General features: G+C 45.2%; 1 protein-coding gene across 3 annotated transcripts; it reads right to left on the bottom strand.

Annotated features, from left to right (window-relative positions):
- Positions 1–1678: 1678 nt before the first annotated feature.
- On the bottom strand, positions 1679–12631 carry NUP42 (nucleoporin 42). 3 transcript variants are annotated; one of them, XM_050938688.1, is made up of 7 exons: positions 12424–12631; positions 9876–10125; positions 7994–8088; positions 7489–7565; positions 3635–3721; positions 2621–2705; positions 1679–2529 (listed from the first exon to the last, which is right to left on the bottom strand). In XM_050938688.1, exons 1-7 carry the CDS (start codon positions 12533–12535, stop codon positions 1958–1960), a joined length of 1278 nt encoding a protein of 425 aa, XP_050794645.1. In that variant the 5' UTR covers positions 12536–12631; the 3' UTR covers positions 1679–1957. The 3 variants fall into 3 exon arrangements, with proteins under 3 accessions (XP_050794645.1, XP_050794646.1, XP_050794647.1); XM_050938689.1 differs by lacking the exons at positions 7489–7565; positions 9876–10125; positions 12424–12631; XM_050938690.1 differs by lacking the exons at positions 7489–7565; positions 7994–8088; positions 9876–10125; positions 12424–12631 and adding an exon at positions 6287–6466.
- Between the last annotated feature and the right edge of the window lie 15191 nt (positions 12632–27822).

Here is a 27822-nt window from a genome sequence, read left to right as displayed (position 1 = left end):
CTTTTGATACTGTATCCACAGTATTCTTTCTAGCAAGTTAAAGTAGTATAGGCTGGACCAACAGACTATAAGGTGGACAGAAAGTTGGCTAGATCATTGGGTTCAACGGGTAGCGATCAATGGCTCCATGTCTAGTTGGCAGCTGGTATCAAGTGGAGTACCCCAACGGTTGGTCCTGGTGTCAGTTTTGTTCAACATCTTCATTAATGATCTGGAGGATGGTGTGGACTGCACTCTCAGGAAGTTTGCAGATGACACTAAACTGGGGAGGAGTGGTAGATATGTTGGAGGGTAGGCATAGGTTACAGAGGGACCTAGACAAATTAGAGGACTGGGCCAAAAGAAATTTGATGAGGGTCAACAAGGACAAGTGCAGAGTCCTGTACTTAGGACAGAAGAATCCCATGCACTGCTACAGACTAGGGACCGAGCAGCTAGGCAGCAGTTCTGCAGAAAAGGACCTAGGGGTTACAGTGGAGAAGCTGGATATGCGTCAACAGTGTGCCCTTCTTGCCAAGAAGGATATGCGTCAACAGTGTGCCCTTCTTGCCAAGAAGGCTAACAGCATCTTGGGCTGTATAAGTAGGAGCACTGCTAGCAGATCAAGGGATGTGATCATTCCCCTCTATTCGGCATTGGTGAGGCCTCATCTGGAGTACTGTGTCCTGTTTTGGGCCCCACCCTACAAGGATGTGGAAAATTGGAAAGAATCCAGTGCAGGGCAACATAATGATTAGGGGGCTGGAGCACATGACTTACGAGGAGAGGCTGAGGGACTGGGGCTATTTAGTCTGCAGAAGAGAAAAATGAAGTGGGATTTGATAGCTGCGTTCAACTACTTGAAAGAGGATGGATCTAGACTGGGCTCAGTGGTACCAGATGACAGAACAAGGAGTAATAGTCTCAAGTTGCAGTGGAGGAGGTTTAGGTTAGATATTAGGAAAAACTTTTTCACAATGAGGGTGGTGAAGCACTGGAATGGGTTACCTAGGGAGATGGTGGAATCTCCTTCCTTAGAGGTTTTTAAGGTCAGGCTTGACAAAGCCCTGGCTGGGATGATTTAGTTGGGGATTGGTCCTGCTCTGAGCAGGGAGTTGGAAAGATAACCTCCTGAGGTCCTTCCAACCCTGATATTCTATGAATCTGTTCCATTTCCCCCCCAGATTATTGATAAGCAAAATTTTGAGATTTCAACTTCAGCATGATTTGAAATGGGAAAATTCTGAAATTTTAAACTCTCATAGGACAGGAAAACTATTCACTGACCAGCTCTAAAAAAACTCATTAGCCTTTGCGAGATGCTCAGATGTTATGGTGATGAGGGCCAAACAAAAGCCTAAAAATAATCCAGGTTCTCTTGACAGCAAGGGCTTTGCCCTATTGTAGATTTTATGGTTATGAACTGACTGTAGGGTGAAGAAACAAGGTTAGAGCCTATGAGGAGTAGATGTCACTTATACTTGTCAGCAATTCAGACACACCCAGTAAAATTGTCAGTTGCCGAAGAAAGCATGTCCCCTTCTTTAAAGGCAAAAGAAGGCAAGGGAAAGTAGGTGATTTGAGGGTTAGAGCAGTTTTACTTTGTACACATTTCACTATATATCTCAAAAGTACTCTCATTCTACTGCAGATTTTCTTTTCACAGAAGAGAGGGAAAGATTGAGAAGATATCACTGTATTTTTGTTAATTCACTATAAAAAACTTTATTTTCAATTGTAAACTTCTTGGCTTTAAAGACTCTTCCAAAGCAAACAGAGAATATTTACAATTGGGATCTTACCTTCCTGGAGCAGCCTTAGAAAGGAAATTAAAATTTAACTCACAAGAAAGTATATAGTTCAGTGCCAAACCTCAAAATTATATATCTGAATTGTTAAAGTGACAAGTGGCCTAGAAAATTAAAAACATTCTGTAAAAGTTTAATTTCAGAATTTGCTTACTGTACATGTTATAGTTTCAAACATTTAAAAGCTCTATTGGTGGTGGCTTTAGAGGAATCTTTCCTAGAGTAAACTTCTTTGCTTCAAACTGCTTCAACTCTTCAGGTGATAGATCAGTCTTTGGTGTGAATAACTTATCTGAGGTAACAATGCTTGTGGCTGCAGGAGGTGCTGGTGCTACATTATATCCAAAGGCATTAAGGGACCGTCCAAATAAAGAGTTACCTGGTTCTGAGGCAGGGGCAGCAACTGCTGCATTAACAGCTCCAAAGGCTGGAAGTGAAGTTGTGCTTGACAAGTTTACAGCAGAGGAACTGCCAAACCCTGAAAATCCAGAAGCTCCAAAACCACCCGTAGTTTCAGGCTTTTTAAATGAAAAAGAGGCTGCAGATGAAGCTGGTTGGCTACCAAAGCCAATGGAAGGGGCTGATCTTGCGGAAGATGTCACACCCAATGCTGAAGGGTTCGGAACCATAGAAGAGCTTCCAAATGCAGTGGTGCTTCCAGAGGATGGACTGACAAGTTCAGTATTTGTTTTAAAGGAGGAACTGCTGGCACTCCTATTGCTGCTACTGCTTAGTGGAAAGCCTGCAATTATAAAACACACATAGGCAAATTTTTAGAACAGAAAAACAAAGGGAATATTTAACAGTGCTAGCTATTAATACAGAACACTTACCTGATGACCCAAAGGTTGATGTTTGTTGTCCACCAAATCCAAAGGCAGGCAATGGTTGACTAACCACATTTTTCAGTTCAGATACCTTTTAAAAAAAGGTAAATGTAGGATTCATTTTAAAGAGGGAAAATGTGTTTCTTTCTATAAAGATTTATAACTAATAATATAAATACTTCTGATAATTAAGTCAGTGAAGTCAAAACTAGTTTTAACTGAAGAAGTTAATTGGCATGGTTCTTTTAAGTATGTTGTCATATCAGGCCAAGCCTAAAAATATTGTGTGGTAGGAATGGAGAGCGACACTGTTTTCAAATCCAGACCACCATCATCTCTCTCACCCTCCATCTGTTCTGTTCTTCACTGCTCCCCTTCCCCCCGGCCAATGTTCCCAAAGCATTATCCAAGACCTGACACCAGACTACTATCAACATGCCTCTTTCATTGCTACTTGGTCAGGTCCTTTGACATGGATACCCATGCATGGCAGTAATATGGAAGATAATCTCAACTATGGTGTTTTTCAAAGTACTGCAGAGGTTTTAGCCACACATCTTCTATTAAAATTGCCACAGCTAGACAGCAAATATTTTCAAGTCTTGGCTATTTAGAGCCAAGCAAGACCATTCTAAATGAGTGCAAAGTATTTGTTCTTATATAATAAATGTTGAAATTTTCAAAGCCAAGCAGACAGATTTAGAATTTAATGTAAATAGAAGATGGATGGCTAAATCCTATGACTATATTATCTGTATTTTCTACACGTGGAACTTTTGCCTGATCGCTAAACGAAGATCAATTAACGAGGTCGGCAAATATGGATTCCATTTCTTCACCCATATCATGTCTCAGAAATTGGTTCATTAACGATCATTGTGAAGGCAACTAACTTTGGTATGTGTAGACACATCATGACAAAGTGTGCTAACAAACTATCTTGAATCCAAGTTAAACATTCCTGTTTAAAATTAGGAAAAGGAGAACATTAAATATATTTTACTTTTCAGTAACACTCACCAATGCTGCTTTGGTAGATGTATTCAGAGTCTTCAACATGAGCAATCTATTTCTCCATTGGTTTACTAATTGCTGGACTGAATTTATCTAAAAAAGGGGACAGAAAAAAGAGACAAAGGACATTTTAAGTCTGTTAAATGCAAATAAGAAATGGCAATATCGAGTAATTTCATGATTCAACTGAAAAGGCATAGGTTTCTCAAATTATGATAGGACAACCCCACTAGCCCAAAAGAAGTAAGACACCTTCCCCTTCCCAAAAGCTCCATGCTACAGATTTTAGCAGGGGAAGTAGAAGTCTAACACTCAAGAGTCCTTCAACTTTCTTTACACAATTGCTCTCAGACCAAGCGTACTGCTTTGTATGCATATGGAATATGAGAAACTGCAGGATACTTTCTTAAATGCAAGTTCTAACCAATTACTAGTATATTAACAGAGGAATTCCAAATTCCAGCTCTACAAGAATAAACTCTTCAATCCTTGTTTTATTGCTGGTATAGTTGACATTGTATGTGCTGAATCAGGAAGTTAAAGTACCAAGAGTTCACCTAAGGCTCCTGTTGCTTTCTAGTAAAAACACCCCCTTCTCTCAGAATAATTTAGCACTATCACCTCATACTTACCAATTAAGGACTTAAATTCACTAATATAATTAGTTCCCTTAAAGTGCGGAGTGGATTACTACACACAATTCTGTAGTAATTGCTAAAGTACAGTAAATTAAACTTTATAGAAGAAAAAGGTATTTGGTAATGATATTTAATGTTTTAATCACATCACAATATTGTGTATATCACTATTCCACATCAGTATAATTTATAACAAATGCAAAAGCACATTTAAGTAGCTATAGTTTAACATAGTGTAAAAAAAAGATGTCAACATTATAAAAGCCTTTTGATGTGCCAGCAACCTGTGAAAGTGGAATTTTTAATCTTTTAGTAAAATCTTTGTACACTTTCAAAGGGCCTCAACATCATAAATATCACAACCACCCCAGCAATTCTATTCAGTATGGTCACATGCTGGAAGATCATATTGTCTGACATCAGCTCTTATAAGACAAACTGGGAAATTCCTAGTTTATATTTTGACTCCATTTATGAATGAAACGCACATTTGGATGAGAATATCTCATGGAAGGTAAATAATTATGGACTTATATATTGACAACTTCATGAACTTGCATTTCAATATTCAGTGAAGCTCTCCTACAAATCTTAAAATCAGTTAATACATTATCCACCACCATTAAGTTTGATTATAGCTTACTAAATACTAAAGCTTTTACAAAAAATCCTCAGCATTGCAGCAATACCAGATACTAAGAAAACATGCAAAGGTGATTTAAAAAAAAAGTACATTTAAAGCTTCTTTTTTTTTTAAATGAAATATTTACTAGATTAGAACATTATATTTGGAAGGCTCACTTCAGAGATTTGAGGAAGCAACTGTTCCATCTTTGACAAAAAATACAGTATCAATATCTTTAAAGGGTTATACTTTTTGTTTTTGTATGATTTAGCCTTCGCTAATCACTTCTGCTACTTTCATATCTTCACTGGCTTGTTTGACTAATACTAAATGTTTCTGGTGGGACAAAATTTTCTTCCTCCCTCCCAAAAAGTAGCGTTCATGCTAAATGTTAACATTAACAGGAAGCACCAGTATTTAAGTGCTTCCCGTGTCTAATAAGACTAGTAATATTAGCAATTCCTGCTGAAATGCTGTTCCAAAGGGAAGAAAAATTGTGCAACAATCAGATTAGGATGGGGCATCCAAATCATGATATTCCAGAATAAAACAGAGTACGCTTTTATAATCCCAGCATATTAGATTCTGCTCTGTAGCAATATCCGAAGTCTACTTAAAGGAAGATAATCAACTTGAAATCTAGTCAATTGCAAAAGGTTTGAAGTAAGATAGTTCACAAAATTACAAAATTTTATAATTTTTTCCCCCCTTTAATCTCTGAATTAACATTAGGTGTCACTTGAAGCAATTCTTCAAATACTTTCAAAGAGAAATTTGACTTCTGATGTCATTAGGGTGTTATAAAATTAATCTTTTGCAATAGTGTAATTTCCTGTTTGTGAACTGAGAAAGAACAGAGGAAAACAAATTTAAAATAACATGCTTGGATTATTGAGGATGTTATAAACAGTTATATTATTAACCATACTACTGCAACTGATTTTAGTTTAAGCAAGACTGGTAGTAAAAGACAGATTGGACAGAACAGAGGGGTATAGAGTCAATGGACACATTTTTCTGACTGGAGACAGAGACTAAGGCCAGGCTTACTTGTGGAATTTTTGCTACTATAGTAATGTCAGTCAAGGATTTAATTTATTTTTTTAACAATACTTCTATAACAACCAAAGCCTTAGTGTAGATGTAGTTATACCAACACTAAATGCTTTTGCTGATAGAGCTTACTTCATTTGAGAAACTGATATTTGCTATACTGGAAAAGCATTCGTTTGCCAGTATAAGCTGTATCTACATTAAGAGGCACTGCTAATATAGCTGTAGGAAAAAAAATTGTCAACAGTGTAGAGGACTTTTTGTATAGGAGACAAGAACAAAAAATTTGCTAACAAGACGGGAGTCTTCAAAGCTCTATGTTTGTAATACAGATAAACTAACCTGTTTGTGTCTCAGAAGTTTGACTGAGTCATCTTTTAGTCATTTGTAAATCCAATAACTTGTATTATGAAAGGATGTGGATGAAACTTCAGCCTGACTGGTGCAGCTGGTACAAACCCCCTATAATTAGCTCAAATACACACACTTTTTGACTTTGTCCTCTTCTTCACCAGAAAGATTACTGTACTACTACATAGTACACATCATTTTATAAAATTAAACATACATATATATACATAGAGAGAGAGAGAGAGAGAGAGAGAGAGAGAGAGAGAGAGAGAGAGAGAGAGAGAATATGTGAATGATTAGTGATTCAGGTGGCTGTTTTCCTCCCAAGGAAATCTGAACCGCTGATACCGCAAGAGAGGTTGACTGTAGCAGATCAAATTAAGTGTAGTGACTGCATTCAGGGCAGGCCTACCACTACCTATTATATCCCTTTGCAGTTTTTCTATATCCCCAAATCTGTCAAACAGCTCAATTCCTACTATGAGACTGCAGTATCAAATTGTCTCCATTGCCAGGCTGGTTCCCTTGATACTAACATGGCTTTAGGGGCAGCAAGGACATAAAATTAAAATGAATACTGGTACAAGTCCTCTGCTCTGAAGGGTAAACTTTAAACAATACATGGAGTTTATCTTCATTGTGCCCTATGCTCTGCCATGTCAATATCAAATTATATTGATATCAGCAGAGACATTAGTGTCAAGCTCTCAGGCCATGATTCAAGCAGTTACACAAATAATACACACAAGATTCTAAGGGCTAGCAGAGAAGAAGCTTGGGGAGTAAGGATAAGTGTGAAATCTAGGCAAAGAGCAGCCCCTAAATTTAAATATGTGGGATTAGCTAAAGGCCCTCTCCCACTGCTTCCCATGGAGCTGCAGCATTAACAAAGCAAGTGCCCAGCACTTTAAGAAATCAAACCACTTTCTTTAGCTGCCTAATTTTAGGCATGCACGTGTGACAGTTTTGGCCAATGTTCTCAATGAAATTAATAACTGAAATGGGAAAGCATGCACAGTATATTTAAAACTAAAAACAGCCAATTCATTGAGAGTGTATTTTGGCATTCTGAAAATTCCTTGGAATTTGCTACACAGATCAAATGAGCCACCACTGTACAGTTATTAAAATAGCACTACTCTGAAGTGCATATGTTACATCAGAAAAGTTTGCAATATTTTTAAAAAGCTTACATAGTTCTGAATATTATTGTTTGCTCTGCAGTTATAGTATTCAAGATGCAACTCTTCTGGTGAAAAGTCTGGAAAACCTGCAGGGAAAGGAACAATCAAAATTCTCAGAGGAAGATGTATTGTTTAAGAGCACTTTTATGAAGCTACAATAGATAGGTTTTGCTGCAAAGCCCATAATAAGTCAATTAGTTACAGTACATTTGAAAAGATGCAAAGGTCACTTGTAATAGACCCTCAAGGTTGCACATGCCAAAAATGAGGCATCATATCACTTTATCATCTCCTTTTAGTTGCATCACAAATTAAGTCTAGATCCTGCAAGATCTCCACACAGGTAGAACAAGTGGAAAGTTTGAGGCTTTAGCTTTTCAGGGGAAGAGCTTCTGTCTCATGCATTTCTGCAAAGCAAGTGGCACTCTTTTGAACCCTAAAATAAATATAATTCAACACCTTGAGAGAAACATTTTTGGTAATAAGTGTATGATGACACTAGGGAAGTTACTACCTGAGATGTTAGGCTTTTCTTTCATAGGTGAGTAGCAGGAGAACATCCACTGTCCTGAAGATTCCCAGACTTCCATGTCCTTTATTATGCCTTCACTAGAAAAATTATACCAAAACAAAGAAAAAAACTGAATAAATCAAACGAATTATTCGATCAAAAAAGAGAACAAAAATAAGTATTTCAAAATAATTCAGGGCCAGATTCTGATACACTCCCTCACCCTGAGGGGCACTGTACTCCATAAGCAGTCTCCCTGACTTTAATGGAGTAAGCATTTCCCCATCCTACTAGTAAAGCTGAACCATGGACATTAATGGTTTACACATGTTGAAGTAAGGCATTCAATCACCAAGAACACTGGGACAATTAGCCCCTCAGTGAACAATTGTAATAACCGATAGGAATGGCCACTTTTTAAATGTTTTGCTAAAGTATACAACTGCATAATGAATTGAGCAAGTTGGAAAAAGATTGGCAGCCTGAAGTGCATACCTCCCATTAAATGATTTCCTCTGAGGGCTGCAGATCATTATCTCAACATTACTATATGAGAAACCTTGAAAATTACAAAGGTAATTCTAAAAAATAAGCTAATATGTATAGCAGCATAAAGTAAAATGCAGAAAGACTGACTAGAGGAAACCGGCTGTCTCACGTCAATTTTAAGAGAATATGAAAGTCCATATACTGTAGAAACAATGAAATAATAGGGATAAAGGACAATCAACTGAAGTAAAACAAAATGGAAGGAGAACATTTACAGACAAACACTGAAGAGAGCAAAGGCTAGAATACTGCACTGTAGAGAGAAGATTACTAAGTATTTGAAATTTGCTTTTATTACTCTGGATTTTTTGTAATAAAAACCACACATTCATATGAGGTAACCAAAATTTAGGTAAATACCAGCTTTTAAGGATTTTAAAATATTTCCTCATCCTACTCTAGAAAAAGTGACCTGCAAAGGGAATTTAATATTTTTTTCTCTCTATTAAAAAAAAAATCCATCTAGTTTATGCCCTTAATGTATGAAGAATGTCTGATTCCTTCCCCCCACCCACCCTTAAGAAGGGGGAGAAGGGTTTTACTTGTTTTCTCCTTAAGTGTCAGGAAAGTCAAGATAAATCTTTCCTTTGTTGTTGGAGAACTTTTTGAATGACTGAAATGTATATTGGGAGCTCTCAGTCCTTAATTAACCTGGCTGGCACATCAAAATCTTAAAGGAAGTGTTCTCCTAGAACTAGGTACATTAAAACTTCTTTCAGAACACCTGTTTCAACTAAAAAGAGAATAAAAGCCACTTCTGGCCTCAACCAGTACCTCCATTCCTTAACACCCATGATATAAAGATCCTACCAGTACTCCAGTCATCCAATAGCAAAGACCTGACTTTTTTTTGGTTCAAAACAAGCTGGGGAGGGAGGGGGCATTTTTTTTTTAAATAAACCTTCCAGGTGTCCTTTATGGATGAGAATAAAGCAAAAACGGGGGGGGGGGGGGGGGGGAAATAAAAGCCCAATTTTTCCCCTTTGCAGATCTTTAAAGAGAAATGCAAATTATTAAAACAGTAATTTAAATTCATAAAGGCTGTCTGTGTGCATTTTAAAGTAAGGTTCACTGAGGTTTTACTTCCAGCTCTATTGAAGTCCTATGAAATTTAATTTCACTACAAACACACTTCTTTATTACCTCCTAGTGAAGACATTCATATTAACAAGTGATCTATAATGTATAATAAATAGTTATGCATTAGAAGCCTCTTTAGACTTCATTATGGGGAAATTACATAATACACTCAGCAAGTGCCTCCATACAAATCTACACTTTTAAAATTCGTTTTTCTAAATACTTTCTAGATGCTCAAAGACAGACAAGGACTTACAGAAGCTTCTCCTCTTCATCTCTGTAGCTATTGCCAATATTTTGCTCAGAGCTTAATGCAGAGAATCTGTTTTGAGAAAATCCTGAACTTTTATTGCCACTGCCTGGTGCTCCAGAGTCAATAGAGGGTCCAAAAAATGCCTTTCCATCATCTCTGCTGCCACCCCATGCAGCGGGTTTAGAAAAGTTAGAAGGTTGGACAACATTGGTGTATCTCTGGTTATGGGCACCCCATCCTCCTCTGCCAGAACCTTACAATGAAAAAGAAAAAACAAATATTTTTTCACATTTTACACATTTTCCTCATTACCATGAATCAAGTAAACCAAGCCCAGCTATACATGGTAGCACTGTACAATGGAGCATGAAGAGAAGCAACTTCTCAGTCAACATTTTGAGGTTGTGTTTAGTGTGATCAAAGTTTATTTATTTTTTTAAAGATGTGTCGACAAACTAAGAGCCCAGGCCTGCATAGGTCAGCAACTGTAATCATGTGAGCAGTCTCAATGAAGCTAATCGGACTATTTATGCACATGTTTGCAGAGTGGGGTCTTAAGATATCCCATTCGTAGCTCAAAACCTTTCAAAAGGCCAAAACCAAAGTAAAATAAACCATAAGGGACACCAACTAAAAAAAAAATCATACATACACCAATATGAAATTTAGTCATTGTTACTGCAAGTAACAATTAAGATTACTATACCTGAAAGATTAGAAGAAAAATAACTATTCTTTTTTCAGTTTATTTTGCTCATTTGACAGCACTTTGTGATGGTCTCCCATTTAGGCCCCAATCTTGGAAGATGACCTGCACAGCTGTACCCCTTGCTCTGCCAAGTCAAGTCTATATGTTCAGCTAGAAGAATGAGGCCCTCATTTTCACACTGCTTGTGAGAGATTTCACAGGGCAATATGGACAGAAACATTAAAAAAAAAAACAAGGGAACATGTGACTGTAAGCTGCAAACTTTTGCTAGGAGATTCAGGGGCAGATAAGCATCTGAAACAACTTTCAACCTATTTTTTGAAACAGATCAGATTCCAAGTTGGCAGCACCCCCTACAAATCATAAACATTAATGATGTATTTAGCAAGGCTTGGGGGCTTGGGAGTTACCTTTCAAACTGTCCACTTTGGAAACAACAAATCACGGCACTGTGATGTGTGTGTTCTGCCTATGGAAGAAATACGGAAAAACCACACCTGTGCAGTGGGAATTAGGGAAGGTTTCTCTCCAGTGTACCTACATCTCATCTCCCTTAATACTTATGTCAGAATCCTATTAGTATTCCAGTCATCCAGTAGTCAAGAATGGAGGTGGTTTTTTTGGTTTGAAAACTAAAGATTTTCCGAAAACATCCTCCAAAAACTTTCAAGCCTTGCTTATGTATCAGAATAAACCAAAATGCATCTAGACAGGCTATAATTTCTAATGAGAAAAAAAATCAACTTTTTTATTTTACAAATATTACTAGCTCCTAGCCATTGGTCATTTACAATAAATCCCCATATGAGCTATGTGAAAAAGTGATCAATGACAAGGATGACAGTGAAAGATAATTCATGGTAGAATTTCACAAGTAACTTTTAATTAAAAGAGAGAGAAAAGAAAAAAGGAAAAGGTAAAATACGCAACTATTTGCTATTAAATAAAGATTTCCTATTTGAACTGACAGTTACTTAAGCCTTTAAACTTCAAGTTCCTGCAAAAGCCTCCAGCATTTGGTGCACCTAAATTCTGTATTTATATGTGGTGCAACACAATTGTTTTCTTTTAGAAATCTACTAATTAAGGCGTTGGAAATGGTCACCCTCTACTAGCCTCCTGTTCATTAAAGAGGAAGGAGAATTCAAGATGCCAGTTGTCCGGGATTACACATTACCCCACCAGATTAGGCACTCTGAAACAGCAGGTGCTAACCGCAGCACCAGTGATTACATTGGTAGGGCACAGACCAGAGACAAAAGAGTTTTAGCATTCAGACAATCATCCGGGACCTACACAGATGACAAGACTATTTAGAATTATAATAGTAAACGTTAAGAGAACAAACGAGTGAAGAACCATCTCTGGGCGCAGGTTAGCCCAGGCCTGCGGCAGGGCTCCTCGCAAGCCGTCCCCTGTGGCGGGCAGGATACTGGACAGGTCAGAGCAGAGCTCCAGCTAGCAGGGCAGCTGCGGTAATGACTTCCACTGAAAGCGCCCAGGGCCCCAGCCATGTATCACGGGCCCCGGCGCGAGGCTGGGTTTGCCAGGGGGCGATTGGCACAAGCCCAATGCGGGGGGAGGGGGGCAGGCAGGGTCCCAAACGTTTGGGCAGTGAAACCAGCGCGAAGGGGGGGGCGTTGGGACCCCGCCGGCCCCGACAGATTCAGCCGCTTCAAAGCCGGGGCTCGGAACCCGCAGCCGCCGGCTCCCCGCACGCAGAGAGCAGCGAGGGCCGGTCGCCGCGGGCGCGAAATCCCAGTAGCGCGGCCGCCCCGCCGCCGCCGGCCCCTCACAGAGCGGCGGCCCCCGCAGGCGCAGGAAAAGAGGAGAAGCGGCTACCCTGGGAGGGCGGCGCGGCCGGGCCCGAGCGCCCCCCGCCGCGGGGATGTTCGTTCCAGCACCTCTCGCCGAAGCGGCAGCGGCCCTGCAGGAAGAAGTGGCAGATGGTCATGGCAGCGGCCGGGCCCCCGGTTCCCTCAACCGACCCCTCCTGCGTCAAAACAACCCGCCGCTACAGCTAACGACACCGGCCGGCAGAGCCGCCCGCTGCCGTCACGTGACAGGGCCCACAGCCGCCTCACCGCGGGACATTACGGCGCTTCTCGGTGACGTGACGAGTCCCCACCCCAATGCAGGAGAGGACGTAAGAGGAAGGCGGGACCCGACTTTTAGCGGCTGTGGAGAAAACTGCCAGTTGTTGTTTTTTTGGAAGTCTTACAGCTTTGAAAAAAGTTTAATAGCTCAAATAATCCAAGACTTGTCACACACTTACCATCCTACCTGCAAATAACGTACCTGCACAGCACTCACCCTGCGGCTTCCTGTGGGCAAACTAACTAACAAGTAGTGAATTTAGGGCTACTGCTGTTAGAGACATGAATTCTAAGGGAAAGTTTTAAATCATCCTTAAAGAACTTGTTCAATGGCGCAGTCACAGCCACTGTCATGAAAACACAACCCACCTCAAAGAGAGAGTCCAGCTAAGGGGTGTAATAAGCAGCAGAGTTGTTGCTCCGCCCCTTACTCCCTGTTTAGCGCAACAGCCAATCAGAGGGCCTCAGCCTGCCTCAAGCTATTACTTGCACGTGCGGTCACCCCCGCCCTCCCACCATTCCTCCCTTAATCGCCTCATCACCTCGAGCCTAGGGGGACTCACTGTCCTGGTTTTATAGGCACAGGCCTGATATTTGGGGCTTTGTCTTATATTGGTGCCTATTATCCACCAATAGGGATGGTCTAGATGGTATTTGGTCCTGCCATGAGGGCAGGGAACTGGACTCGATAACCTCTCGAGGTCCCTTCCAGTTCTAGAGTCTATGAATCTCCCCCATCCCATCCCAATTTTTCACAGTTCCTGTCTGGTCACGTTAGCCAAGCCCCAACCCTGTTCCATTTCCCCACCTGTGCTGGGAGCAGGAGGTGGCGCTGAGTCCCCATGACCCGGCATAGCCCATCCTCAGCACAGTGCAGGGCACAGCACCCTTGCACCAGCCACCGCATGGGACAGCAGGTCCAGCACTGCAGCCAGCCTGAGGGTCCCAGTGGAAGGGGGAGACCATGAGACGCACCATGCCTCCACCCCCCTGCCTCACACAGCCACCCCAGGGGAAGCTAGACCATAACTCAGCCACAGCTCCCTCTTCTGCAGCACAGCCTGTGACCCACACTTAGGTTGCCAACCCTCTAGGACTGGCCTGAACTCTCCAGGACTTAAAAATTAACCTTTAATTAAAGATTGTCACATGATGAAATCTCCACAAATATATCCAACCAAAATTGACAACTCCCTTCCCCAAGAGCAACCATGACTCACACTGACACTCCATCCTGTTTAGTGTAACCCTTCTGCCCCTCTGAGTTGGCAGCAATGATACTGGTTCAGTATACAGGGGTTCCACTTCAATAACAATGCAAAACCGGCTCGAGCCCCCACCCAGTGACATGGGACAATTACATACCACCCCCTCTCCAAGCGCCTCTAGGAGGCAATACTTCCCCACTCGCAAGCACGGAGTCTGAGTGTAGCAAAATCCTTTTAATAAAGGAGGGAAACAATGTGGCATCACATTGGAGAAACACCACAAACAGGATTATAAACACAAACCATAAGCAAAAAACCCACCTCCAAGTACGTTAGGCAATGTCCTTTCCCTCTTAGAGTCTTAAGTCCAATCACCTCGAAGTCCAACAACCCAAAAGTCTCTGGTCAGTGCCACCCCCAGAGTTCAAAAGTTTATCTGAAGAGTTTAATCCCCCCCCCCAGCCTGGGTGGAAATGGAGGGGGGGCACACACAGGGTGTTAAGGGGCACCTTACGTGGGCCAGGGCCAACTGCTCCACCTCTCCATGGAGTTCTGCTGCAGCCTTCACCACAACCAGCTCCACTCCACCAGCTGTGCTGCGCCTCCAGCCGACCCGTGAGCCACTCCAGCCGTTCCCACGTACAGCAAACTGCTCTGCTCTGCCAGCCGCTTCAGACTCCCCCACTAGTTAACATAGCACTTAGTGATCTCAGCTCAGTAAGCTTAGCTCTTTTAGTGATTTCAGCTCTTAGTGATTTCAGCTTGTAGTAGGGGAGTCCCAGTGCTGGTGCACCATTGGCCCAACGTGAATTCAGCGCAGAAGCCTCTAGATGGACTCCTAATGGAATCAAAATTAGCTCTGCTCTTCAACAGTGGAGAGAGAGGAGGATGTGCAATTGGTGTTCCAGGCCCTCAAAAGGGGCCCATACTATCAGATACACACACCAGTCCCCAACTTCTCTCTCATTTCACTGGGTTTTGGCACCCATGTCCCTTGTCTAGCAAGTGCTACTTAATTGATGTTGAGACATCTCTGTCATAAAGCAGTGTCATGGTTCCTCATTCACATAATTAGAGTGACAACACTTCATTCCTCCTGCCCCAATAACAAAGAAATTGGGGATCCCAGAGCTGTCAAAATAACCATCCCAGGCTGCCATGAGCTATGCTAGGTGGGGTGGGTGTGCTGATACCTGAAATTCCTTTCCACACCCCTCAGAATTCACCACCAGATGTCAGGGTAGAGCTCATCCTGACTCTGCTTACATCAGATAGCAAATGTGAAAAATCTGGCTTTTTTTTTTCTTTTTTTTTTTTTTTAAAAGCAGCAGAGGGGATAAGTAGTTACTTATATAAAAAAAGCCCCTACTATGGGGATGACTCTTCACCCTCCCTACTTCCTGCCCCCCACCCCCAAAACAGACTGTGACTCTGGCATCTCCCCAAGAGACATACTGGACCCACACTGCAACCGTCCCCCAGGAGGGAGACAAGGACCCACCCTGACCCCATGCCCACAGGAGTAATGGAAAACAGACTCCTAATGTTCCAAGCATTGATTACACTCTCCTCCCAACAATGTTTTCACATATAAAGCAATTACTTAGGCAAAATGTGATATTTAGATAGTGGTAGCCTTCAACTACACTGTTTAAAAAAATTGCCTATTACCCTATCCAGCTACTAGGCCAGTTCTATTTTAATCCAACATAACTTGTGATAACATAGGATTTTTTTAAAGTTATGTAAAAAGTCAAAATAATATTTTGAATTGTCAGATAAAATATATCAAATTATCTTGATTACAAGATCATTCCTGCTTCATAGCTGCATCACTAAGGGCACATCTAAACTGGCAGTGTGTTTGTACTATCAGCTGCCTGAACAATAGCCTGTTCACAGTTGCAGCACTTGCGGTGGTATTCAGAGTGGTGCACTCTGGGCAGCTATTCCACAGAGCACCTCTTTCTCTTCTGCTGCTAAGACTTGTGGGAAGGTAGAGAGGGTCACGCGGCAGCCTAGGTCCTGTCCCAATCCCACAAATTTGGTGCCATCTTTCAATAGTTTGTGTACTATGTATCCTGCCTCTTCAGGCTGCAGGAATGGATCCCAAACTACTGACCAGCATGCTGCTCACTCTGACCAACACATCATGAGTGGCAGTGGAGTTATTCCTTAAATCACAAAGGCAAGAGAAATGTGACAACTTTTCTTGCCACGCAAAGTAGCTATGACCTGAGATTGCTTGTGGCATTCATGGAGGTGCTGACCACAGTGGAACGCCACGTTTCCTGAGCCAAAAAAAGCACTGAGTGGTGGAATCACATTGTCATGCACATCTGGGATGACAAGCAGTGGCCAAACTGCAGAGGGATGGGTGCTGAGTGCAGTGAGTAGTCTGAGTCCACAGTCCTGGACTGTGAGGAGGGCGGAGTGGAATGTTGCAGGTAGAGACTAGAGGCAGGAGGTTGATAAGAGTGTGTTGGCAGTGGCTGTAAGGCACATGGGAGAGTTTTGTGACAGTGGCTGCAGGGAGGGTGGGTGTGGAGCTGCTCAGTGTGAAGAGCTAGTATCGCTTGGAGCGTGTCCGCTTGGTGCTTCATAATGTTTAAGAGCCACTCCATGGCTTTATTCTAGTGTGCCGCATTCTCCTCACTGTCCTACCACTCCTTCAATTCCTGTTTCTTGGTGGCGGCATGCATCATAACCTCACACAGAAAAGTTCTCCTTAGTTCTTCTTGGCCACTTTCTAATTCTGTGCAGCCGTTCTGCTGCCGATAAAGAGGGAAGCTGGATTCCGAAGGTCATCTCTGTGAAGTTTAAAACAGTTTACGAAAGCAGTACTGTTTGCAACACAGACAACACCGATTCAGTGATTTAAAACACAGCCAATACTCACACACTTGTGTGCTTGGCTGACCCCAGCCAAGCACACATGAGCCACAAGACTCCCACAATGGTGAGTTGCCACAGGGGCAGGGTAAATCACTGTTCCCGGATCCTGCTGTACACAGGGCATGTGGCTCTTGGGGAGAGCCAGCACTGTAGAGTGGGCCTGATAATCATTTCTGTCCCCACACTTTCCACAGGATGTGATCATAATGGAAGACATCTTGCTGCTGAGGGTGAGCAGGGAATCAAGGGAGGGCCATCTCCACGTCTGCGACTTCTGTCCTGGCCCTTATGCAGCTCACCTTTGTGCAGCAGTGGTTACCCTTCCCATCCCCCCGTGACAGCACAGTGGCATGGGAAAGTTACCATTAATGGGGCAAGAAACAAAGCAGCTCTGCCAAAGAACCTGCAGCTGCAGATTGCCCAGTATCTCCACAAGAGTTTCCTAGAGATCTGGGAGATTCTCGTAAAGTGAGGGAGTCAATCAACAGCCTGTTCTGCTGCTCAGACTAAGCATGCTGTGGGAGACAAGCCTGCTTTCTGCAACTCTCCTGCCTCTAACAACTTGCTTCAACAATTCCCCAAATCAGGTCCACTTACCAGGGGCCTCCTCTCCTGTTTGTGCTTCGCCAAGATCTGACTGCTGTGACTGGCTAGGCTTCTCCAAGGTAGAAAAGAGCTTGTGGTTGCACACATCTCTGGCCTCTGAGTCATCCTGTGCCTCCCCGTCCTCATCCAAGATTTCCTCCTCCTGGCTTGGTCCACTCTTGACTGGCATGCAAGCCAAAAAAGTATCCACAAGGGCCTTGGTAGGTATTCTGCAGCTCCTTCACTTTTACCCTACACTGCAACGTGTCCCCGTCATGGCCCCTTTCTGTCACGCATCGTGAAATCTGTTTGTAGGTATCATAATTCCTATGGCTAGAGTGCAGCTGGGACTGCACAGCCTCCTCTCCCCAAATGCTGATGAGGTCCAGCAGCTCGGCATTGCTCAAAGTGGGGGATTGCCCAGTGCATGGAGCAGGCATGGACACTTGGAAAGATGCACCGAGACCACTGCACACATCACCAGGCAAACAGGAAGGGGACTTGTAAATTCCTTTGCAAATTTGAAAGGTGGGGATGATGGTTGGTCACCTGAGAGCAGGGCAGTAGAGTTCAAACTAATGTCCAGAAGGGTGAGAACTGGCATTGTGGGACACCTCCCGTCCCGGAGGCCAATTGCAGCACCGTAATCACCACAGTGCCTACACTGGCACTGCAGAGCTGTAGCCCCGGTGCTGAAAGCTGTACGCCTCTCGTTGAGGTGGTTTTTTTTAAAAAGTGCAACAACTGCACAGTTTCTGCACATTAAGTGGCTTGGCAGTTTGTACACCTTGGGAGTTACAGTGCAGAAAAAGACAATTACCTTTTCCGTAACTGGTGTTCTTTGAGATGTGCTGCTCATGTCCATTCCACAAAAGGTGTGCGTGCTCGCCACATGCACCAGTGCCAGAAGCTTTTCCCCTAGCAGTACCAGTAGGGGAGTGCCCCTACGACCTCAGGAGTGGCGTCTCTATGGCATGGTATAAGGGGAGCTGCATGCTCCCCCGACCCTCAGTTCCTTCTTGCCAGACAATTCCAACAGAGGGGAAGGAGGGCAGGATGTGGAATGGACATTAGCAACACATCTTGAAGAACACCAGTTACGGAAAAGGTAACTGTCTTTTCTTCTTCGAGTGATTGGTCATGTGCATTCCACAATAGGTGATTCCAAGCCATATCTGTTGGAAATACCGGGTAGGAGTTCACAGACTCTTGTGACAGAGTACAGCTCGGCCGAACCCGGCGTCCTCCCTGGTTTGGGAGACGATCCCATAATGCAAGGTGAATGTGTGAACCAAAGACCATGTGGCAGCCCTACAAACGTCCTGAATGGGAACATGGGCTAAAAAGGCAGCCGATGAGGTTTACGCCCTTGTTGAGGGTGCCCTCACAACTGGTGGCAGGGGGACTCCCGCTAGGTTATAACAGGTACAAATACATGAGGTGATCCAGTTGGAGAGTCGCTGAGTGGAGATCGGCCAGCCTCTCATTCGTTTGGCCGAGGCGATGAACAGCTGTGAGGACTTCCTGAATGGCTTAGTCCGCTCCAGGTAAAAGGCCACAGCCTGTCTCACATCCAGCATGTGGAGGCAGCAGTCCTCACTGGATACATGGGGCTTGGTACACAGCACTGGCAGGAAGATGTTCTGACCCATGTGGTAGGTGGAGACCACCTTGGGGAGGAACGAAGGATGTGATTGGAGCTGGACCTTATCCTTATGGAGCACCGTGTACATGGGCTCGGAGGTCAGGGCCCTGAGCTCCGAGACCCATCTAGCTGATGTGATCACCACCACGAAGGCCACCTTCCACGAGAGGTGCGACCAGAAGCACGTAGCTAGTGGCTCAAATGGGGGACCCATCAGCTGGGCCGGCACCAAGTTCAGGTCCCACTGCAGGACTGGGGGCCTAACGTATGGGAAGAGACGATCCAATCCCTTAGGGAATCGGTCAGTCATAGCATGGGAGAATACCATGTGCCCCTGCACCGGCGAGTGGAAGGCCGATATGGCTGCCAAGTGCACCTTGACAGATGAGAGTGCTAGGCCTTGGGCTCTAAGGTGAAGGAGGTAGTCTTAAAACAAGTTGGATTGGAGCAACCATGGGCGAAACGCCCCAATTGGCTGCCCACCAGGAAAACGAAGACCACTTCGCCAGGTAGGCCCAGCACGTGGAGGGCCATCTGCTTTCTAGGAGGACGTGCTGAACCCCTTCTGAGCATGTCCTTTCCTCCCAGCCTAACCATTGAGCAGCCACATCATGCGGTGGAGTGCTGCTTGGTTGGGGTGGAGGAGGCAGCCCTGGTCCTGGGAGAGCAGGTCCGGGAGGGACAGCAATGGCCACGTCGGGGCGACTGCCAGGCTCGTGAGAGTCCCGTACCAATGTTGCCTGGGCCATGCCAGAGCAATCAGGAGGATCAGGGCCTTGTCCGTTTTTATCTTCTCCAAGACCTTGCAAATCAGCGGGATCGGGGGGAAGGCATAGAGAAGCTGGCCAAACCAGGATAGGAGGAAGGCATTGGAGATGGCGCCCAGGCCCAAGCCCCTCCCTCCCTGAGAGTACAAACTGGGACACTGGCGGTTCTGCTGAGTCACAAACAAGTCTACCTGGGGATTTCCCCACTCTTGGAAAATCCTGCGCACCACCTCTGGGTGTAGTGACCACATGTGCTGAGAAAAGTCTCAGCTCAGGCAATCTACCCGTGAGTTCCGGGCACCTGGTAAGTGGTGGGCTTATAGCTTTTGACATTTGCATACACAGAAGTCCCACAGCCTAAGGGCTTTCTGGCAGAAGGCAGAGGAGCGGGCCCCACCTTGCCTGTTGATGTAAAACATCAAGGCCATGTTGTCCATGAGAACCCTGACCACGTCTGTGGTGGTGGCCTACCTCAGGTGCGAGCGGAAGGCCACACATGCCAGCCAGACTGTCTTGACCTCCATGACATTTGTAGGCAGGGCAAGGTCCTGTGCAGACCACAGACCTTGGGTCTGAACATTCCCCACATGGGCTCCCCGCCTAGGTCCAATGCATCGGACACCAGCTCCACCAATGGGGGCCTGCCCCTGAATGGGACCCCGTGGAGTATGTTTCCCAGGGAGGACCATTATTGTAGGGAGGTGATCACTAGTTCGGGCACAGTGAGGACTTTGTCCATCGTGTCTCTGGAGTGGGAGAACACCGAGGCCAACCAGAGCTGGAAGGGCCTCATCCTGAGCCTAGTGTGGCGAACTACATATGCGCCAACATGTGACCCAGGAGCTGGAGGCATGCTCTGGCTGTGATCACAGGGAACCTTGTGACTGTGTCAATGACTCCTTTCAGGGTCTCGAATCTGTCTGGTGGGAGAGAGGCCCTGGCCAATGTCACGTCAGGACTGCCCGGATAAACTCTATGCGCTGCACCGGGACTAACATGGACTTGGTGTCGTTTACCAACAGGCCCGGGGTGGCGCATTTGGACAGAAGGAGCTCCATGTGTTCCCTCACCTGTGAGCTGGAGCTGCCCTTGACTAGCCAGTTGTTGAGATGGGGAAGATCTGAACCCCACAACATCTGAGGTAGGCCACCACCACAGACATGCATTTTGTGAATACCCTGGGAACAGTGGACAGGCCAAACGGGAGGACTGTAAATTGCTAGTGTTCCTGCCCAACTGTGAAACGGAGGAAATACCTGTGTCCCTCGAATATCTGAATGTGGAAGTATGCATACTGCAGTTCGAGGATAGCAAACCAGTCTCCGGATCCAGGGAGGGGATAATCAAGGCCAAAGAGACCATGCAAAACTTGAGCTTCACCATGTAATGGTTCAGGCCTCGCAGGTCCAAAATGGGCCTGAGCCCCCCTTTGGCCTTCGGGATAAGGAAGCCCTTGCATTTGAACTCCGCTGGCACCACTTCCACCGCTCCTAGGCCAAGGAGCCACCGCACCTCCTGCTCGAGCAAGGCCTAGTTAGAGAGTCCCCCAGGAGCAACAGGGATGGAGGGTGGTGAGCGGGGTAGAGGTACACTGGAGGGTGTTCCCCTAGGAGATGGTGTTGAGGACCTAATCGTCCGACGTCAGCCGCGACCACCTTGGGATAAAACCCACACAACCAGTTGGAGAAGGGAAGCTTTACTGCGAGTGGATCCCTGGTATGAACTGGTAAGTTGACCCTAGGTGTCCCGTCAAAACTGCAGCTTCCTCACCTGTTTGCCCTTGGAAGGCCCAGGTGGGGGGCAGACCAGGGCTGCCTCTGCCAGCATTTCTTATAGTCCCATGACTTTTTATAAGGGGGCTCATATTTAGAGTGGGTGGCCTAAGTGGGAGCCTGCTGAGGCTTAAACTTGGTCCTGGCCAGAGTGGGGACATAGAGGCCAAGCGTCTTAAGCATCGTGTGGGAATCTTTCAGGCTGTGCAATTTCACATCCATCTGTTCCGCAAACAGGGCCTTGCCGTCAAATGGAAGGTCCTGCAAGGAGTTCTGTGCCTTGCTGGACAGCCCTGACAGCAGGAGCCACGACACTCTCTTCATGGACACTGCAGAGGCCACAGACTTTGCAGCCATATCCGTGACAGCCGACGCTGCCTACACAGTCGCCCTGGCAGTTGCTGTACCCTCCTCCACCAGAGACTTGAACTCCTTGTCACGCTCCTGGAGGGAGTCCTCAGATCTGGGCAGAGAGCCCCACAAATTGCACTCATACTACCCCAGGAGGGCCTGATGGTTTGCCACTCTTAACTGGAAACTTGAGGACAAATAAACCTGTCTCCCGAATAAGTCTAGCCTCCTTGAGTCTTTATTTTTCGGTGTAGGGGCTGGTTGGCCCTGCCTTTCCCTGTGGTTGACCGACTTGATCACCAGGGAGTCGGGGGCAGGGTGGGTGTACAGGAATTCATGCCCTTGGCGGGCACAAAGTACTTGCGTTCCGCTCTCTTAGACATGGATGGGGCGGGGAAGGATGCCGGGATTTGCCACAAGGCGTTTGAAATTTTTGCCACCCCTCCATGGAGTGGGAGGGCCACCCTGCCTGGTGCCAAGGCCCAGAGAATGTTGAAGAGGGAGTCCGAGGGTTCCTCCACCTCCTCGGCTTGAAGGTTGAGGCTTGATGCCACCCTTTTCAACAGTTCCTGGTGGGCCTTAGAGACCTTCTGCGGAACAGGTGGAGGAGGGACTATAATCACCTCATCAGGGGAGGATGAGGACAGGGGTGCAGTACTCTGCATACCCACCGGTACCGGAGGTCCCACCACTTGGTTGCCCTCTGAGTGTGGAACCAGAGATGAACGCCCCACCAACTCCTTTCTGGGAGGCTGAGAGAGGGAGGCCGATGGTCTCTCCGGGCTCTGGCCACCGAGTGAGCAACCACTGGGGGCTGCGTCGGGGGCTATAGGGCCCATTGGTACCACGGTGCTGGTGCCACTGCACCTGCTGTGACACCCACGAAGCAGGCTGTTCAGCCTGCCTAGCCTGTCCCATTGACTGATGACTACAAAAGGAGGCCGGGCTGGTGTATGACCTGCCGCTGTCCTGAGACCGAGAGGAGCAGCATCATCAGGAACGGCGCCAACCACGAGACCATGATCCCAGCATGGAGGAGCGGGAATACCACTGGTAGCAGCTGTTCCACAATCAGCTCTGATGAGCGGATCCGCGATGGTGAGGTGCCGGTGATCAACGCCTGGGACTTTGGGACCGGTGCCACGATGGGATCTTGGAATGAGACGAAGAACGGAAATGGCATTGATACCTGTAATGCGACAGGCTACAGTAGCCTCTCAGAGACGAGGACCTCTGGTGCCATCTGTCCCTGTCTAGATGGGGTCCACTCCCCTCGTGAGGTCTACCATCCTTCGAGGCGGAACAGTGCCTGGAACCCCTGCCAGTCAACCTGGTGGAGGTCGATGGGGACTGGCACGGACTGCGCACCGGGCAGTTGCTGAGTGGCGAACAGCATCGAGAACATTCCCTAGACCATGTACAGTACTGATCAGGTGGCAACTGCAGCAATCCAAGCGGTGGCTTGCCTTTGGACTGGGGAGCCAACGGTGGTGGTGCCCCTGGTACCAGCAGAGACAAAACGTCATGGGTTGCTTGCAGGGCCTCTGGCGTACAGGGCACCTGGACATCCAGGGAGGTCAGCACTGAGTAGGCCAGACTGCTCCGCTCAAGCTAAGTCAGAGGCCTGGAGGCCAACGGTGATCAAGAACTGCCTAATGTGGGTCTAGTCTCTCCCCTGGTCTTGCTCCGGTGTCTCAGCAAAGACCTCTTCTTAAGCCTTTTTGTGGTGCCCCATGGATGGAGAGTGGTGCCGACTGGTGGAAGGCACTGAAGGGTCACTGTGTACTGACACCACGGTACTTGGTCCCAACTCAGAGCAGCGCACTGGAGTCGGGATTAACGCCAACTTCATCAGAATGGCTCGAAGCCGAATGTCCCTTTCCTTCTTGGTCAGAGGCTTGAAGGATCTGCAAATCCTGCAGCGATCACTGTGATGGGTTTCCCCCAGTGTAAACAGTCTGTGTATGGATCACTCACTGGCATCGGCCACCTGCAAGTGTTGCACGACTTAAAGCCTGGGGCATGCCCCTAATTGGGCACACTAAACTGAACTGACACTAATCTAAACTACTTTAACTACAGGTACTGCTATGAATGAACAAGAGTTCAAGAGGAAATCTGCAGCCAAGCTGGAGCAGAGCAGTTAGATTGGCGGCAAGAAGGAACTGAGGCTGGGGGGAGCACGCAGCACCCCTTACATTGCGCCACAGAGGCGCCACTCCAGGGGTACTAGGAGAGCTCCCCTACAGGTATTGCTAAGGGAAAAACTTCCAGCACTAGTGTACGTGGTGAGCACACACACCTATTGTGGAATGCACATGAGCAATCACTCTCAGAAGAAGCTACTTTACTGTGCAGAAACTTGCCAGTGTAGACAGGGCCTAAGTAGGGCATATGGATTTGTCACAACAATACTAAGTAATAAACAATTGTGGATTTTTAAGTTTTTGTGGTGAGGTAAGACAAGCATTAACACTTTACTGTTAGTACTGAAGAAAACATTTACTGAACAATGGTTACTGATCCACAAGCTTCACTGAGGTATTTGTTTCATTTCCATCAGAAAGTTTTAAAGGGTGCTTCTGATACTTAACACAGAAGCCATACTTAAGGTTTATCAGTACATGAGCTTGATACACAATTATCTACGAAGACAAAAAGTTTTGTTGCACTCTCAGTAATGTTCAAATACTGATACCAATGAATCAGACAAAGAACCAGGTTTAGCATGCTCTAGACTGCTAGATTACATAGCATGAGAAAACCCAAATAAACTCTAACAGATGAAGTACATAAGCAAGATCTTCTTTACATTAGTTTAAGTCAATAAATTATAGAACATATTGAGATCGACTGATTAATAAGAGGTGGATTGTTCTTCTAGAAAAGACAAAGAAAAGGCTAAAACCAGAAGTACTGTATAGCAGTTCCAACAAAATGTCCAACTGAAGCTGCTTTTTAACTGTGCTACATGACAGTCAAATTTGTTCAAAGCCTTTCATTGTTTGTATTTATAAATTTGTCAGTAGTTTTAAGAAACTTATCAACCTATGACAATAAAATTAGAGAAATGTGCTTCCGAATTTTACAAACATACTAGCAGTTATAAAAATCAGCCTGTTGAACCCAGAAAGTGTAGGATTTAATCCAGTCTATGAGAGTATATGTGATACTTTAGTGCATAGATTCTTGAAAGGTAGTGTAAAAGCAGCAAAGAATCCTGTGGCACCTTATAGACTAACAGATGTTTTGGAGCATGAGCTTTTGTGGGTGAATACCCACTTCGTCAGATGCATGTATTCACCCACGAAAGCTCATGCTCCAAAACGTCTGTCAGTCTATAAGGTGCCACAGGACTCTCTGCTGCTTTTACAGATCCAGACTAACACGGCTACCCCTCTGATACTTGAAAGGTAGTGAGATCTGGAAGCTGGGATTTTTCCAAGTTTATATAGAACTTGGAGCGGAGCATCTTTTGGACATCTCATTTTCCTTGTGGCAGAGTATCCACTAAAAAAGTATGTACCAATGTAAGTTTTTTTTGTTTTTTTTTAAGTAATTGCTATCTTGATAGTTTAGCAGGGATGAGTCTGAAAAGGATAGGAGGTTACAGAACTGATAAAATTAGAGTGAAAACTCATGAACTAACTGAACTAACGTGCACAGCAGTACAAACTTATGCATACCAGTCTGTAGTTTTTCAAGTGGAAAAGTGTATACAGTATTGACTTCGATAAGTGTACGAGAGGTTAGCTAACAAGCATTAACACTTTAGCTTATTTGTCTTGTAAACTGGAGCATGGGGGAACTGGAAGATTATATTGTTGCCATGTTTACAGTGAAGTTTTTGATGATTTCGATACACTTACAGGACTGTCTGCTTATAGTCCACAGATTTTTCAAAATCTTTTCCAACTTTTTAAGTCTCTATAAAATTATTGTAAGGAATTTTATACAGTCAATTCCCAACAGGAAAAAAGTCAATATAACTATCTTACTGACTACTTTTCCAACCCAAATCTTCACAAATGGGTTGGCTTCCACAGTGCTTACAGCACATTTGAATGGGAAAACAGATTGGGAATTGATCCCAAGTGCCCAATCTGATAGTACATAGCACTATTACTGTGATGAATGAAATATACAATCAAACTTCAAGATTCTGAGTTTTGTGATAATTCAGAGGTCTTTTTGAATAAGGCCCTCAAAGTGCCAAATCAAATATCTAGGCATCAGTGTTTCTGTAATGTACATATGGCTTAATATTTAAAATCAGCACGCACTGAAATGATCATGAAGGTGAGGTATTAACAGCACAGGAATAAACCAACCATAGTACAGACAGGCGCTGTGCAAGTTATGTGCACATCACTTCTAATCCATTATACCCCTTGTGTTGCAAGGATGGGTACTTACAGTTATATAAGTAAAATTGTAGTTGTGCAATGTGCATCAATGAGAAAGGGAACAGTATGAGCAAATTCATTTTTGTTTGTGACTCAAGCTATATTCACTCACCTTTGGTAGCTGGAGAATTTCTGTGTCTGAGCTGTGGAAATTACATAAGAAAGTAAGAATGGCCGTACTGGGTCAGACCCAAGGTCCATCTAGCCCAGTAAACTGTCTTCCAACAGCGGCCAATGCCTGGTGCTTCAGAGGGAATGAACAGAACAGGTAATCATTAAGTGATCCATCCCCAGTCGCTCATTCCCAGCTTCTGGCAAACAGAGGCTAGGGACACCATCCCTGCCCATCATGGCTAATAGTTATTGATGGACCTATCCTTAAGACAATGTTTTAGCCATGGGTATTTTTAGTAAAAAAATCATGGACTGGTCACGGACAGTAACAAAAATTCACAGCCCGTGACCGGTCCATGACTTGCACCCCTAAAACTTGGGCTGGGGGGCTGCAGGTGCTTGAGGGTGGTGGTCCAGGGGTGCCATGGGTGCTGGGGTGTGTGGCCCAGGAGGCGGCAGCACACAGACTGGGACCTCCATTGGTGCTGCAGGAGGGGAGGGGGGCGAACAGCCTGGGACCCCTGCTAGTGCTGGGAGAGGGGGGTTTGGTGGGGCTGGCAGACTCCCTACCTAGCTCTGCATGTCCCTGCAGCTCCCAATGGGGGAGGGAAGGCCACAGGGGCTCTCCATGCTGCCCTCACCATGAGCTCCGACTCTGCAGCTCCCATTGGCAGGGAACCGCAGCCAATGGGAGCTGCAGGGGCAGCATCTGCGAGTGCGGGCTGCGTGCAGAGTCCCAACCCCTCCGCCTAGGAGCTGCAGGGATGTGCTGGTTACTTCCAGGGAGCCCCCGCCCCCACCAGGTAAGCACTGCCCTGCACCCTGAGTTCTGCCCCAGCCCTGAGCCCTCTCCCATACCCAAACTGCCCCAGCAACAGCGCACCGGCTGCTGCAGAAGTCACGGAAAGTCACAGAATTTGTGATTTCTGTGACCCCTGTGACAGACATGTAGCCTTACCTATCCTTCATGAATTTATCTAGTTCTTTTTTGAACCCTGTTATAGTCTTGGCCTTCACAGCATCCTCTGGCCAAGAGTTCCATGGGTTGACCGTGCGTTGTGTGAAGAAATACTTACTTTTGTTTGTTTTAAACCTGCTGCCTATTAATTTCATTGAGTGACCCCTAATACTTGTGTTATGAGAAGTAAATAACATTTCCAAATTTACTTTCTCCACATCCGTCATGATTTTATAGACCTCTATCATATCCCCCTTAGTCGTCTTTTTTTCAGGCTGAAAAGTTCCAGTCTTGTTAATCTCTTCTCATACAGAAGCTGTTCCATACCCCTAATCACTTTTGTTGCCTTTTCTGAACCTTTTCCAATTCCAATATATCTTTTTTGAGATGGGGCGACCACATCTGCATGCAGTATACAAGATATGGGTGAACCATGGCTTTATA

This window comes from Gopherus flavomarginatus, chromosome 2, assembly GCF_025201925.1.
Source record: "Gopherus flavomarginatus isolate rGopFla2 chromosome 2, rGopFla2.mat.asm, whole genome shotgun sequence".
NCBI lineage: Eukaryota > Metazoa > Chordata > Testudines > Testudinidae > Gopherus > Gopherus flavomarginatus.
This window is presented reverse-complemented; position numbering and strand designations above follow the sequence as displayed.

Coding starts and splice junctions, on each gene's coding strand:
- NUP42 (XM_050938688.1), bottom strand. CDS start 12,535: ATGACCATCTGCCACTTCTTCCTGCAGGGCCGCTGCCGCTTCGGCGAG. Junction 8,089..9,875: donor GATGAAGAGGAGAAGCTTCT/GTAAGTCCTTGT, acceptor TAATTTTTCTAG/TGAAGGCATAATAAAGGACA. Junction 2,706..3,634: donor CATCTACCAAAGCAGCATTG/GTGAGTGTTACT, acceptor TTTTTTTAAAAG/GTATCTGAACTGAAAAATGT.